The sequence below is a fragment of the Electrophorus electricus genome, chromosome 22 (genome assembly GCF_041902795.1).
Source record: "Electrophorus electricus isolate QZ-2024a chromosome 22, ASM4190279v1, whole genome shotgun sequence".
NCBI lineage: Eukaryota > Metazoa > Chordata > Actinopteri > Gymnotiformes > Gymnotidae > Electrophorus > Electrophorus electricus.
This window is the reverse complement of record NC_137518.1, coordinates 6949718-6965543: the sequence shown is the minus strand read 5'-3', so window position 1 is coordinate 6965543 and position 15826 is coordinate 6949718. Positions and strand designations below refer to the sequence as shown.

Genomic DNA, 15826 nt, shown 5'->3' with positions numbered 1-15826 from the left:
TTCACCTAGGAGCTTATGAAGAAAAAACACTGCTATACCATTTTTCTAAATTTCTGGAAGGTATTTAAGAACTGCAACAGAGCAATTCTGGTTAAAACCTTTTAAACAGAGAAAAATAATTTTTTAGGTCAAGATAAGGAACTCACCTTCCTCATCGACAGCCAGTACTGTGGCGCCTCGACTTAAGAGCACCTCCACCACAGTGGCAAGGCCATTTCGTGCGGCAATATGCAGGGGCCTTGCAATAGAGAGCAATGAACAAATTTAATCAATAAATATAAAATAGCCAAACTAGAACAGCCAGAAAAATGACAGGACAAAGTATTCATGAAACCTTACATTTGTAGAGCATTGTTTGTTGCATTGATGAGGGAAGGGTCATCAATCTCAGCCAAAATCAGTAGGGCACACATTTCATGGCTCTGGAATATTAAAAGAGAAGTTACATCATTATTTATGTTACAGATATGCATGCTGCAGCTAGAGGGTGGCCTTCTCCATAACCCAAATCCAAGTCCTCAAAGGATTAGAAACAGACTTTACAGTCAGCAGTTAGATGGCTAAATGGCTTCTGCTCGAGTTGACAATTTGTTCATAAATGCAATGCAGCGAAATGACTACTTCATACCTGGGTGACACCTATTCACATGACATTTATGCACTTTAGGAGGGATTATTCTCTGTGTATATGTTTTTCTCAATTAATTTCTGTCTGTTTTAGTGTGACTAACTGTCAGTGCCAGTTAACTATAAATTCCCATAGTTCAGACATTAGGGTAGATGGCTCTTTTAAAGGCAACATTGCTAAAAAATTAATGTAACCATGCTGTGGTACAAGGAAATGGGCACATTACTCGACTACAGGCCAAGTGTAGTGCTGTGTTGTTGTTGTTGTCCAGCAGTGATGGGTCTGCTTTGGCCTGATGAAGCAGGATCTCTGCAAAACAGATGTCACCCAGAAGCATGAGACCAGGTCCTGTAATGGGGAGGTCCTGCCACATGTGAAAATGAACAAGAATATATGGAATATGTAATAGGTACACACCGACAGCAGATGTCTGCCCGTTTTCTGCAGCCACCATCAGTGCAGAGCGGCCTGAAGAATCAACACAGTTTACCTCTGAACCCCAGACCAATGCTAGCTGCAACCCAGACACTTTCTCTGCATGAGCAGCTGCATGTAGGGGAGTCCTTTGAACAAAGTGCACAGAAAAACAATCACCACACATATCTAGAAAAGATTTTATAGTAAAAGCAATAAATCCTGAGCCAAATAAATCAGAGCCTCTTGTTACATTTACTGAACAATGAGTGACAGGAAGTGACTGAAAACCCATCTTAATGGTGAAATTCATCATTCCTCAATTATGACTTTTTTATACGACACAATTTGAATTAAAATGAATTATTGCTTCTCTGAAATTTTTCAGCATACATTAGCAGTAGAGTTTTTCCAACACAAGAAAAAAAATTAACAGTTGCACAGGCTGAAGGAAAAAACACCCTCACCTTCCTTTGGCATCTCTGAGGTTAATAATCTTGGTGCCCATTGTTTCCACCAGCAGTTCAGCAGCTGCGTCGTGACCATTCATTCTGCAGGGGAGTACAGGTTTGTTTTGCTTTAATGTCTGTCCCTCTTTGTGGAACTGCTCTAAACAGATGCAACATACTCACAATGCACAGTGCAGTGGAGTGAAGGGATTTCCTTCCTGGATACTTAATGGTTTGTGTTCAAGTAAAACTTCTAAACAGTCCTTGTGCCCTAAGAAGAATGTTCAGAAAATACAAGGTAGAAAATTTTGCAAGAAAATAGAAAAAAACTTACAAAAAATACTACAATAAAAGTTATAATAATATTGTGTATTAATTGTCATTATTATACAATTTATATTAATTAATAATAAGAATGCATTCGGCACAAATCCGGCATTACATTTTTGTTCAAAAGTTATCCTACCAGTTGAGTCACTGAGTTAAACAGCTATTAAAAGGACAGCACGAGACAACTGTCAAACAGCCTAGTGCGACACGCAACGAATATGCTAAGTAAATGGAAGTGTGAAATAAAAGAAAATGTATATGTATTAGATATACTACAGTATCACATATTACAGTGCAATTCAAAATAAATTAATTGTAAATATATGAGCTTTGCAGATTCCAGCAGACATCAAAGTTTGTTCTTTTTTCTGTCATTAAATTCCTCATTAAATCTAATATAGTTAAATTTAATGTTTGAAGGTGATATCAATGCCATTATGTTAATGAAACTGTTTGAACTGACAGCAGAAACTGCACCCCTCCTCACCATGGTAGGCTGCCCAGTGAGCAGGTGTGTAGCTCCTGTAATCCAGCAGGGAGTCCAGAGGGTCATCCTGCACAGCCACCTGCAATAGGAGCCGCAGGCTCTCGAAGTGTCCACCGGTGGCAGCAGAATGCAGCGGGCTCCAGCCGTGGGTGTCCCTGCACAGGGCAGAGGCGCCGTGCTCCAGCAGGGCCGACACACACTCCTCACTGCCCATTGCCGCCTTCGCCAGGGTCAGGACAGAGAACAGAGCAGCCCAGCGCAGAGTCACATGGAGAGGAACATAACACGAGGAAGAAGAAAATGTACGCATTCATACGCAAGCACTGGTGGAAGGACTGATACACATTAAACAGTACATTTCACAGGTTTTTTACAGTCTGCTATGTTGAACACAGCTACACCAAAAGAAATTTCACCTTGGGAACAAATCATCAGCTGGACAGCACCCCCCCCAGCCATGCTCACCGATCTGTGCAGGGCAGTGCGACTCTGCCTGTCCCCTGTGTCAGGCTTAGCCCCCCTCTCAAGAAGCATGTGGACACAGTCCACGTGACTGCCCAGGGTGGCCAACATCAGCGGAGTCCTACACAACACACACCAGCAAGCCTGACAAACTAGCTCAAAATAATCACAAATTGAAATTAACAGCAGAAACATTTCAGACTTTAAATTAAATTCAGAATGCTAATTTTATATTTAGTCAATTTTTTTTAAATAAAAACTGGCCAAAACAGAAAGATGACCAGTTGTAGGATGAATGGTACTTGAAAAGGGGAACAATTTCTAACTGGCAACCATGACACTTACTGGCCCTGTACATCTGCCAGGTCGATGAGGTCAGCTTTTTCAGCACGACTCATCAGCATGTACAAGCAGTCCGTGTGGCCACTGGCAGCTACAAGAGGGAAACATCCAAGAATAAACACGTTAGGGATGTTATTAATGGTAACGCCTCTAATGGTAAGCAGGGTTACACAGACATAGCCATCTGTATAAAGAAGAAATTCTTCTCTTGAAAACAGATTTCTAAAGTAAACATTTGTAGAAAGCGACATTTAGCAGACTTTTAATACTATTTTAATACTATTAGGATAGTGAAATTACAGCTGCTTGTGTACAAGGAAGACAGTGCAATCTGACTAACAAAAGATGAATACATGGAAGGGCAGAGTGTATAAACAATGGAAGAACAGAGCTTTAAGAGAGTAAAATGAAGCATAATCTGTAGCATTTGTTGCACATCCCTTGCACACAGTAATGGCCTTTCATATCAGGCATGACAGTATGAAGACGGTTTCAAAAATAAAAGCAAGTAAACTGGATGTGAACAGAAAATAATTAAAATCAAAATCAAGCATAGAAATCCTTCATAATGAAAAGTCTGGAAAAACACCCACACACCCATCTGCTGGGTTTATTTGGCAGCAGTTAAGGTGGCTGCCTACAATAAGGAGCAGTGAAGCACTGAAATGATAAAAGCAGTCAAACAAAAGCCTGTGGAGAAAACGATACCATAATGGTATAGGAGATAAATGCGAAAGGAATGAGACAAGTATCCTGGATGTCTCCACTCTTGGGTGGAGCAATAAGACATTGAAGTCTAGTAAGGAACTAATGATGGAGAAGCAGAAGCGTAAACAGACGTGGATATAAATTCTTATGCATTTAGTGGATTACCAAAATGGCAGTTTGGGGCAAATATCTATGAAATTTCGGCTTCGTTCAATCATTTGTTATTTTCATATCAGAACCGATGAAATGCAAAAGCAAGATATGTCACTTCAGAAGAGTTTAAATTAATAGCCATTTTCAGCCTCAAGGCTAAGGGGTTATCTAATCTGGAAACGTCTCTAAAAGAAGATGGTAGTCCCTGTTGGGCAATTATTTCTGTGCACGCTTGCAGCACATGGAAGGGCTTGTGTAGTGATGGCTGAGGGCAGTGACCACATTTGTCCTTGAACCTGGGTCCTCCAGGTTACAAATGTGTACTCTGACCATCAGGTATAGTGGGTAGCAATGTTAACTCTCTCATAGAAAACTGGGGTGCAATCCCCAAATGTACCATGTCAGCAAGACTGATAGCGCTGACATTTGCCTACCCCTGTAACATGACTGAAATTGTAAGTCGCTCTGGATAAGATATGTAAGTGACTGACACATCGTAGCGATGCCGTTGAACACGTTCTCTCACACGCACCCACACACACACACACACACCCACCAATACCAACACACTGTTCTTGTCTACAACATGCTATCATAGTTCAATAGGAATGTGAATTTTTCCCCATACAGCTTCTCTAAAAGAAGCAGGCTGGTCTCATTCCTGTGTGTAATTTGCATTCCCCATAGTGTGACTAACTCAGTCTGACAGTAGTGAGTTTAGCATAGCAAGTTGCCAACTTGCTGACAACTTGGAGCTTAACATTTCAGGTGGAAGTCATGGCTGTGAAATTTGACTCTGCATTACGTTCACACATAGGTTAATGCGGTTTCTCCATATGACTGCATGCAAGAACCGTCTCATGTGTACTGTGACAGTTCAGGATGAATACACGTACCATTACACCTCTATCTAGAAATGGATCAGATTACAACAAATATGAACTAATAATTTAATGCGTACAGCTATACACCTCTACTGTCTGTATGCATGACATCAAACCAGAATCCAAATAAATAAATTAATACATAATGCTTTCTACAACCTAGATGTTACAGTGGTCATATGAAAGGCCTGCAGTCTAAGGTGGTACCTGCGACATGGAGGGGTGTCCACTTGCGAGCCCGCTCCTTGAGGAAGCAAGAGGCACCGTGAGCCAGGAGCACCTCCACGCAGGAAGCATGACCTCTCTGGGCAGCCAGATAAAGCGCTGTGCGCCCACCACTGTCCCTGCCGTCCAGACTCACCAGAGTCTCAGCCAGCACCCGCAGAGCTTCACAGTGACCATTATATGCCTGGGGGAGATGGAGAAGGGGAGAGAGGATTGGGGGGGAGGGGGGGAAGGAAGGCGAGAGAGAGACTTCAAACCTCAAAATCTGGCATCAGCGGACAACTTTATTCTCCATTCTTGAATATTAACTAATATCTGAAGATTTGTCTACGATGTTAATCTCTATTCATAAGTCACACAGTATATATAGAGTGTTTTCTTTGAATGTACAGAGATGCTTTACATACTCACAGCCAAGTGTAAAGGGCTCAGAGGAAAACTGCTCTCCACATCTCCCAAACAGTTGAAGGACATTTCTAAGAGCTGGCAATAAAAGCAATTCATATAAAGTGTCCCCTTATAAAAGCAAAGGTATACCTATTAAGCCACCTTGAGCACTGCAGCCAAAATCCTGTATACTGGTAAAAGAAACTGATACCACTATTATTTTTCAATAGTGCTACATTGATACATAGTCAATGATTTAAAAAAATAACATTTTTTGCAATGAATATGCATATGCACCAACTTGTTTTTTGCGCATTTGTTGTCTACCACATGCTACTTGCGCAGTATGTACAAAAAGCTTCTGCTCACATAGGAGAGCTGAACATGATTATTTTTGTGAACATGTTTGCTTACATCCTCTCTCTCACTTTCTCTCTCCCTTTTACACACACACTGTTGCATGAATATACATTAATTCCATACTGAACAAGGGAATCATATAATTCAAATGTCAGGTATGATCATTTCAACCCAAAACAGGGGATGTTAAGCTTGAGAGAGCCCAACACATTCAAACCTACCAGTTCCAAGTTCTGCTTGTTGCCATAGGCAGCTGCATAGTGAACAGGGCTGAATCCTTTGCTGTTGCGCAGGCCTGGGTCAGCCCCGTTATCCAGCAGATACTCCAGACATCTGGGCAGAAAGGCAGCAGACGGCACATGAGATCCAGCACAACTGCAATGTGCTACAAGAATGATTTTAGCAGCAGCAAAAACTGTACTTACAGCAGACCTTCCTTATCTCGCTCATTGCTCTGGCGGTTGCCAAAGTGGTGACAGTCCAATCTGAAACAAAGTTGAATTCATAAAAGACACGCAACAAAATCCAGCACTCTATCATCTGCCAATTACAACTCGCTGTGTAATCCGATATTTGGCTGATCATCATTTTAATCAGTTTTACCCTGCAACAAATTTCTGCAAATTACCGCAGAAGCATGGCAACTACAGAATTGATGCTTTCCCTGCCCAGCTGAAGCTGAAGGCGAGCGTCTGAGCGGGTGGGAATACCATACCTGCGGAAGGTCTGGGATGCAGCAGCGTAGTGCAGGGGGCTGCACCCCTTCAGGTCCAGCTCGTTGACCTCGGGTCCGGCACTCACAAGGGCCACCATGCATTGGAAGTTTCCATTTGCTGCTGCATAGTGCAGGGGTGCCCTGAACATTGGGGAAGGAGTGGTGGGAAAGAGCTGATGAGCAACACCAAGCCACAGCATTGAGTGCTAAAAAGAACAAAATCCCTACAAATGAGCAAATAACTTACCTTCCCAGCTTATCCTTTTTCATCAGATCTGCACCACTGCTCAACAGCAAGTTAAGACATTCCACATTTCTGCCAAGAAAAAAGTCAACAGACTATCAGTCAAATGTGTAACCATCAAAGTCTTTAGAATTCTTAAACATCCCAAGTTGTGTTTTTAACTTCCTTTAACCTAAACACATTCAGGATGTGTGCAATCCAGGCATGTCTGGCTCCAGGCATCTTACCCTCCAGAGGCGGCAGCGTGCAGGCAGGTCCTCCCCAGGCTATCTGGGGTGTTTATGTCAAACCCAGCAGACAGCACATGTTCCTTACTCAAAGATGACACAATGCTGTAAAGCTGACCTACAATGGGCAGTACAAAAGCCATTTACTTCAGAGGTAAGTAAATTAAAGTACATTATCAAGACTTAAAAAAGAAAAATAATAAGGATAGAAAACAATCGGGAGTGTATCAGCTGCTAACAGAAGGGTTTCAACGGATTCAATATGTCACCTTTCAGCATTCATACAAATAAATAAATAAAAATCCACTACTGCATTATTTTAAAGAAATAAATGTACTTTCAATTAGTGCATTCTCTAAGAAACTGCCCAGTAGCAATTTTGTTTGTACTAATCTAGGCACTTTGGTGCTAACAAAAGGTGTACTGCTCTTAGAGATGTCATAGCACAACAGAAAAAGGCACAGATGCATACACATTTACCGTCAATGAAATCCAGATTCAATTAATATGCACATTTTATTTAACCACCCAAGCCCTACACATGTCCATCTTGTTCCATTAGAAACCACTGTAATAGCAATACAAAAAAACACTGAAGCCTAACATGTTTGACTTGGATGGGTAGTCGGTGATTTAACAAGGCCAACTGGCAAACATTTCAGAACAGGAAGGTTACTTCTCAACAATATCCACACATCAAGTTAACAAGCCAATAACTAGTTAGCAAGGGACCAAGTAGCTAGTTATTTCCAAGCATGATGCAGGCTTCACTCTCCAGGGTTCAGAACAATAAGTGATTTTGTTCTGAACTTTGCAGTGTGCATAAATTATAAAATTGGGAATGTGGCCACAAACCAGACACATGGTGTGGATCTGATTTTAATCATGAGCAAGTCATGGTGTAAAATATTGCAATCCAGTTTATTATGCGAAATTCAACACATTTGGTGGACTGAAAATGTAAGAGTTTGCTGTTGTAAACAAATCCCAATAAAACTGGTGCTAGATAAACATGTCTGTGCATGTAGTTTACATGCAATCATTTTTGCAGTTTTTACTTAGCTACAATCTCCTGTAATTTGCATGGTTTTCATTTGCATACTGGAACATAACAAGGTCTTACAATTTATGATGCAAGACTTGCCTGTCACATATACAATACTAACTGAGATTTTCAAATGAGCTTTGATCTTAAAAGAACATAAAAGCCACGAAGGACCAATTTATACAATAAAATGATTTCTCCCAATGGATTTAATCATTATAAAAAATGTTTGGCAAAGTTCAGGGGGGCATTAAGAAGCAAGAATGCACTAATAGAAATAACAACCAACCTGGAAGAACTCAGAGGAATATAGTAGTGGATGACAAAAGAATACTTCCTACCAAACCAATTGACAATCATAAAGAGAATACACCAACATAACCTTAGAAGCTGTACCAGAAAGAAACTTTGAGCCTTAAAACCTTAAGACTCAAGAACCAAAAGGTACTTAAAAATTTATTTTTGGTCACATGAGATAAGGACCAACATGCATAGAGTACTGGGAAAATGAGGATGTCATCCTCAAAGTAAAATTGTACTTTAACCTTGTAGTCATGGTTTTATTGAAACAATGTGCTGGCAAACAAAATCAAAATAATAAAAACAGTATTGCCATCTAATAATGTATGAACTGCACTGTATAAGTGGAAAACAGATTATTTCTGTTAATAATATAAACATTACCTGAGGAGAGTAACTTTCGACAACAGTCTGAAAACCCGTAAAGCACCGCCAAGTGCAATGGAAACATCCCATGAATCCCTTGCCTAAGAAGAGGAAGGGGAGGGAGGGAAGCAAATGTGGAAAAGTAAAGGATCCTGTTTCTGGAATTTAAAAAAGGTACATTGAGATAAAGTCAAAGAGAAAAAGGTTGCAGTTTGTTGCAGGGGCATTGTTAGACCTGATTTAGGGGGGGGTTACAGTCCTCCCTTAAATGTTCTTTAGCACCCCCCAAATAAGCAATCCATTAGTTTAAATCGACAGGTCTGATTTATTCAACCATGTTTTTGTTGTCCAAAATTATCTGAAATGAAATCACATTTACATGCTAGTGAAAATACCATTAAGCTAGCAGAGGAAGCCTGATGACTGATGAACAAATGTTAATTTGTTACTCAAAAAGCAAAGTAAAAACTTCTGCATTACACAATTCAACATTTTGGGCCGGTACTAATGGATAGTTTGTTATTTTTCATTTTTGCTATTCTCTTGGAGGGCTTAGACACATTCACAAATCTCTATTGATGCCTCTGCCATTGACTAATCGCTCTCTCTGCATTGCTTTGCCAAAATCTCAACCAGTTGGTCTCACATTATGTCTGTCAGTGCATGTTCCTGAACACTGTGTAACTTCAACACAAAAGCAAAGAAAATACGTAATGTGATGTCTATTACTAATGTCTATTACAAATGTCCGAAATGAAATTGACACATGAACCCTGATGACTGATGAACAAATGCTAATGTAACATTAATGCAAAAGTTATTTTTTATTTGCCTTTTTAGTAAACAATGCAGTATTTAGGGGGCATTTTTCATTTTTGCAATTCTCCTGGGGGGATTAAGCCGCCCCTCACCTATTCATATACTTCTAGTGACACCCCTGGTTCATGGTAAAGTAAGGTCCTTGGTAATCACAAGAAAACCACATGATTTAACCCAGCAATTATCAAAGTTATTTTTTAATTAAAGGTTTACCAAACTATGAATATTCCAGAGGGCTCAGAATCAAACAAAAGCAACTGAACAATATCATCCAGTATTTATTTAGTTTGTTCTAATAGTAAGGATAGGGTTGATGAGGGGGGGGGGGTATATTTTATTTAAAAAATAATAATAATCATATATAAATATTAGCCAAAAAAGAAGCATGTTCCACAATAGTGCATTTATTAAAGCTTCACTGTACATCATCTCAAGACTTTCTAAACCCCAATACCTCTTCCCATTGCTACAATCATGGATCTGTTTAAAAAGAAAGAGAACTGCTGAAGGCTAGTTGGAACTTGACTAATCAACTGAACATGTAATTAACAAATCCCTTGGTTATCAAAGCAACTGCATTTACTGTGCTATTTATGAGTTTTATATTCCAACAGTAATATTTTTACGCTTTTCAGATACATTAAAAAAGTCAGACATTGCCAAGCTGACTGCTAGAGGTTGTCGGTCAGTTTACCAAGGTTACCTGCTGGCAGCCAGGTCAGGTTGTGCAGGGCTTACCTGGCTGTGTCAGCACCATTAGTCATCAGAGTGCTGATGAGCAGTTCGTGGCCATGCCTAGCAGCAATATGAAGAGGAGTATTGCCGTATTTATCCACACAGTCTATCTCCCCACCTTAAAGAGATCAGTAAGAAGGCAACTGAAATAAGGGAGATTTCAAAAGCTCACCTTGTTCGTAGATGTGCACGTGTTGGAAAGCGCTAAATTCAGACGATTTCTCTAATTTAGCATCGTTAAATCATTATTTTTGATTAAACAAACACGCCTTGAGGTTTAGAAATGTTCTTAAACTGCCAAGGTGGCAGTTTTATTAATGGATGCATACATTTCGTCCTCTGTTTTAAAATTATTTTTAAAAGATATTGCAATTTGCTGGAAACCATGAAATAAAAAAATCGAGTTACAAAAACAAACAATACCAAAAAAAATTAATGGAAAAGTGCATTTAGATAAATGTGATGTACCATTTTGAATAAGGATCTGGGAACGGGTGAAGCGCCCATGAATGGCTGCCATGTGCAATGGGCTCTTCCCTTCTTTATTCTGAAGCGAGAAAAATAAAGGATCAAGCTATTTTAGATAATCCAAAAAAATTTTTTTTTTAATTTTCCAGTTAAAGCACTGGAAGAAAAACCTGTAGTTTGAACAAGCATAATCTGATTAGGACAAGTGAAATACCAATCAAGCACTACCTTTACTAACTGTGCACATGATTTGGAATATTATTTCATTTCATAAAAGAATTTCAAACATTTACAGGCCACTTGAACATCAATGGGCTATACCATTGGCTGTCAACTATAAGATGATATACTTTATTTAAAAAAGCTACTGAGAAAAATAGCCATAAAATACGTTGTCAGCAAAGGACTTTAGAGACATTACTGCTAATGTGTGTAGTATGTAAAATATTAACAATATAAATAAATCAGTTGATTAAGTTAGTGTATCAAACACTATCACCGAGTGGAAATATTGTAAATAATTACATAATAATAAATAAGTTTAATGCAAAATATGATAGAAAACATCACTAGAAATTGGTACCAAATATATCAAATGTGATGCATCTTAATTTAATAAGGATTACTGTATGTTATAATTTTGAAACATCTACTTCTTTAAATATAAACTTCCTCCTACAAATTCAGAAGTACTTTGCTTGCTCAGGTGTTGAAGGTCCAAAACACACACATAGTCAAACATTTTCAACCAGCCCTACATACCTCTTGTAACATTGTAACATCATATTCAAATAAATTATATTGATCTTAATAATAAGAGTATGTACGTTTTTACATAATTTTACTCAAATTGATCAAATTTATTATAAAAAGGAAGTGAAAGACTGAGATGAAATATAAAAAAAAAAAAAAAAGTTAGATGTTGCAACATAACCCCATCTAAACCAAGCAACTGAAAAAAAATACATTTTAAAAATCTAAATAAAACCTTTTAAAAGCAACCATTTTAAAATAGTCAAATTCATGTCATTTGACCTAGTGGATCTTACTGACCTGCATGTTGACATCTGCACCATTGTTGACTAGCAGCTCAAGACAAAGGGCCCCATTGGTGGAGACAGCAGCCAGATGCAGGGGTGTGCAGCCTCGTAGGTTGGGCTGGTTCACATTGGCGCCACGGTTCACCAACTCATTGGCTACAGCCTCCTGCCCGTTGTAACAGGCCATGTGCAGGGAAGTGTTCCCGAAGGCATTTGGTTCATCAATCTGATTGAGGAAAACCAGGAAAAGCAAAGATGATTAGTTGTGAGTACATATTTAATAGAGAAGACGGATCTGCTTCACTTCTGCTGTAGTTCCAACTTTCGAATGTTTCAGCTGGCGTCTTACAGAATTCACACTTGGACTAAGGACCCTCAGCTGCAATAAATAAACTTTTTAAAAAGTTGTTTTAGGCATTGTTGCCTCACCTCTGCTCCAAGTCGAAGAAGGTACTTGACTATGTCAATGTGCCCACTAATAGCAGCTACATGCAGAGGAGTGTAACCCCGCTTATCCCTGCAGGCCACGTCAGCGTTGCGAGACACCAAGAGCTTCACAATCTCCAAATGCCCTGGTCAGACAGAAAACCCAATACGATTAAAATAAGGCCACATGTGTTGAAGTTAAATTTGCATGAAAGGATTGGTTGTCACAGTTTTCTGTAATAAGACTCAAAATGAAAAACCAACTACTGTGTAGTTTGAACAACATGGTTCAAACATTGACTTTCCGCTGACACATTGATCGCACTTCTCTAGTGATCAATTATTCATCGCTATATCACACAATTAATCCTAAAGGCCCTAAAGCAGCAGATATTAACCCAGTTCTCAGAATCCCCATCCAGGTGCATAGGTTTTCCACTTAAGGATTAACCAACAAGAAGATCTTGATATGTTGTTACTCCAAAGTAACAAATAAGGCATTTATGACAAATTTATGTGAAAAGGTTGTGCTTAATGGTGCGTTTTTACAAACATGTAAACATGTAAACATGTTTGTAAAAACGCACCATTAAGCACAACCTTTTCACATAAATTTGTCAGTTCACTTACTAAGGACATCAACACAAATGTATATGTATGCATTATTATTACACAATACTGAAATAATTTATTTTTTGAGCTCATGGTAATTGGTTAGTTCATAACCCAAATGGAAAACCAAGAACGGCTTTACCGAGATAAGCAGCCCAGTGAATAGCCTTCCGGTCCTTTTTGTCACTGGCGCTCAGGTTTGCTCCTTTGTTCAGAAGCAAGGTCACCATCTGAGAAAGGGGGGCATATTTTTGCTGTTAAGATTTTATGTACTGTACCAGAACTACAACTAAAATTGGAAATACAACTGAGTCTCAAACTTGGGTTAAAAGTATGCAATACACTTACAGGCAGCTTTCCAAGTTTAGTTTGTAGTAAAACTGCTTTTTCATGGGGTTTCATTAGAAATGTAGATGCTACAAATATTTTAGCCAGAGTAAGATGAAGGAAATCATGCCTCATTGCTGTATACCAGCAACAAACCTCAAAATGATGGAGTAAGCTAACAAATAAGAACAAATCATATACCTTCTCATTCTATTCAGTAATTTGAACTCATTACATTTCATATGGGATTACCTCTGTGTGTCCACTGTAGGCTGCATGGTGCAAGGCTGTTCTACCATTCCTGTCTGCAACATTCAGACTGCTCAACAGGGGCATGAGAGCCTCAGCACACCTCGTGGCCCGGTTAGAGGCAGCCACGTGCAGCGGTGTCTGCCAGAGCCTGTCCCGGGCATTGACCTCTGCACCCTGCCTCAGCAGCAAGCCCACTGCCTTCTGAGAGTGCAGAGCAAGAGAATGAAGTGAATAACAGGAAAAAGATTGCACAGCGTAGGGAAACTACAGGTAAATGAGAAAGGGGGAAAAAACTACTTACTTCATTCCTCGAGGCAGCTGCCCGATGCAGGGGAGTGAGCCATGCTTGGTCCTTAGCAGTAACACTAGCACCTTAGAAGGAACAGAAATGGCTAAAGTCCTTTTTTTTTTTGGCCGGGGCGGGCTACTAACAGATTTGAGCACATTTTGAGGTGTCAAATTTGGAGTTACATTTTTTAAACTTATGTTTTAGAATAACTTTAATGTTAACAGCCCAGTTTAATAAAGTTTCATCATGTTACTCTAAAGCAATTTTGGCTCAGACAGTCAAGGAAGCATATATGCAACTCTACTCATACCCGATTTGATGAGGAGGTCCATGATGCGAACATCACCCAAACAAGCAGCTGCATGCAAAGGGGTACGCCGTTCTTGGTCCTGCAATAACCATCAGCCATCATTCCACATCGTAGTCAGGCGCTCATATTTCTTTAACACCACCAATGTTCAGGGGTTTTGAGAGACAGTCAGTTGTTGCAAATTAAATTTTCACAGGGATTATGAAAAAGGCATGAAAATCTTCACACTAAAAGCTGGCCCTGTTAAAGTGGAATAGATGTGCTCCCCTCCTAGTGACTGCTTCAGTGATTAAAAAGAACTACTGAACAATTTAGCTATTAGGTGGTATAACTGTACACTACACTTACCAGTACATTGACTTCATCTTTCTTGTGCAATAAAAACTTTACCTCTTCTGCATTTCGGCTGAATATTGCCTGGACTAGAGGTGGCTGTAAGAGAAAATGAGCTTTTTCAAATGTATAATACTTGTGCAAAATTTTGAATTTTTTTTTTGCAACAGCAGAGTGTCAACATGTATGTTTTATTAAGTATATTTATCTGTGACATATTAGTATCACCAATATGTTACAAAAATATTGTCACAATTTCTGTCTGCAATGAATTTGAGATGGTTATTCGTTAATAAACCAATGTAAAAAATATGTAACCAAACAAGAGGAAAGAGCATATGAAAACTGATGGGCTATAGGCTAAATCTGCAACTTATACACCTATAAAGGTGCACATACAGGGGAGGCATTTCTAATAAAGTGGGTGGTAAGAGTATAGAATTAATTATGCATCAGATAATGGTTGGTGCCTGTGACCTGACAACCCACTACTATTAACTAATACAAACACGCTACCTCAGAGGTCATATTTCAATTAGCTCAAATTATAAGTGGAACTACAAGAATATATCTATTGAATATATATATTGAATTTCCAAGATACTAAATATGCAAAGGACTAATGAAGACATAGCAAACAGATAAATACCAAATATGAGATTTCTTCTTAGAGTGAAAAAAGCTATGATCACAAACTAAAACACTAAGTTTCATTTCTTGGATCCCGCCTGTCAGAAAAGTCTGTTGGATCCACTGAGATCTAGTGGAAGTTCTCATATGGAGTCAGAAACAACAGGTGCAGCAAGATCTGCTAGCTTTTACTGCCAGCAGTGCCCCAAAGACTGAGCTCCTTTTAATTTCAGTTTTTCTGTCTGTAAACATTTTTGGGCTTATAATTTATATAGGAACCTTTTTATTTAACAGCTTTTATATCCAGTCATTAAAGTAATATTAAATATTAAACAAAAATAGTAAACAAATATATTTGTTTAAAGAATATTTAAGTATCAGTGTTGCTGTGGTACATATCAGCTGGTTGGTCGCAGTTGATGGTCTGTTATAGTCCAGCAGCCTTTCAGGTACTTCACTTGGTCTTGGTGCCCAGCTTAGCTATGATCTTCAGGTCAGCAGCTCTGGTGTTGAGCTTTGGTTCATTGGGTCTTGGTTCCTAATTTGGAGGTGTGAAGATGATAATGATGATGACGCCATCGTCGTCATCTCCCCTCTAACCTGTCGTCCTGGCTCCCCCTTGCCGTAACATGTGTTGCACCTCATCAATCTCTACTTGTGACAGCAGTTGCTGCTTGCGGATGTTGGAAAACTGAGCTAAGGCTACTAGTTGTTTCAGTGTTAGTCTAGATGTGAGGTTTTGAAGCATCCATAGTTCCCACATCCTCTGCATATACTCTCTCGCACTGGGGTTGCTTGTACTGATTGTGCTTAGGGCCTCAAATAATAACTATCCCACTCAAATGTTGACGCTAGCAGG

At 39.3% G+C, this 15826-nt stretch overlaps 1 protein-coding gene across 1 annotated transcript in view; it reads right to left on the bottom strand.

The window, feature by feature from the left end:
* Positions 1 to 15826, bottom strand: part of ankrd52b (ankyrin repeat domain 52b) — a 29512-nt gene that overhangs the window by 12335 nt on the left and 1351 nt on the right. Inside the window, exons 2-27 of the mRNA XM_027027976.3 lie at positions 14353 to 14436; positions 14005 to 14083; positions 13707 to 13777; positions 13406 to 13606; positions 12969 to 13056; positions 12218 to 12360; positions 11802 to 12014; positions 10749 to 10827; positions 10284 to 10398; positions 8745 to 8827; positions 7016 to 7133; positions 6792 to 6860; positions 6545 to 6685; positions 6255 to 6314; positions 6051 to 6162; positions 5494 to 5565; positions 5065 to 5266; positions 3116 to 3203; positions 2774 to 2891; positions 2309 to 2528; positions 1675 to 1762; positions 1510 to 1593; positions 1046 to 1191; positions 855 to 937; positions 340 to 422; positions 147 to 238 (exon numbers count right to left, since the gene is read on the bottom strand). Of these exons, the coding sequence (XP_026883777.1) occupies positions 147 to 238; positions 340 to 422; positions 855 to 937; positions 1046 to 1191; positions 1510 to 1593; positions 1675 to 1762; positions 2309 to 2528; positions 2774 to 2891; positions 3116 to 3203; positions 5065 to 5266; positions 5494 to 5565; positions 6051 to 6162; positions 6255 to 6314; positions 6545 to 6685; positions 6792 to 6860; positions 7016 to 7133; positions 8745 to 8827; positions 10284 to 10398; positions 10749 to 10827; positions 11802 to 12014; positions 12218 to 12360; positions 12969 to 13056; positions 13406 to 13606; positions 13707 to 13777; positions 14005 to 14083; positions 14353 to 14436 (2932 nt within the window). The remainder of the gene's footprint in view (positions 1 to 146; positions 239 to 339; positions 423 to 854; positions 938 to 1045; positions 1192 to 1509; positions 1594 to 1674; positions 1763 to 2308; positions 2529 to 2773; positions 2892 to 3115; positions 3204 to 5064; positions 5267 to 5493; positions 5566 to 6050; positions 6163 to 6254; positions 6315 to 6544; positions 6686 to 6791; positions 6861 to 7015; positions 7134 to 8744; positions 8828 to 10283; positions 10399 to 10748; positions 10828 to 11801; positions 12015 to 12217; positions 12361 to 12968; positions 13057 to 13405; positions 13607 to 13706; positions 13778 to 14004; positions 14084 to 14352; positions 14437 to 15826) is intronic.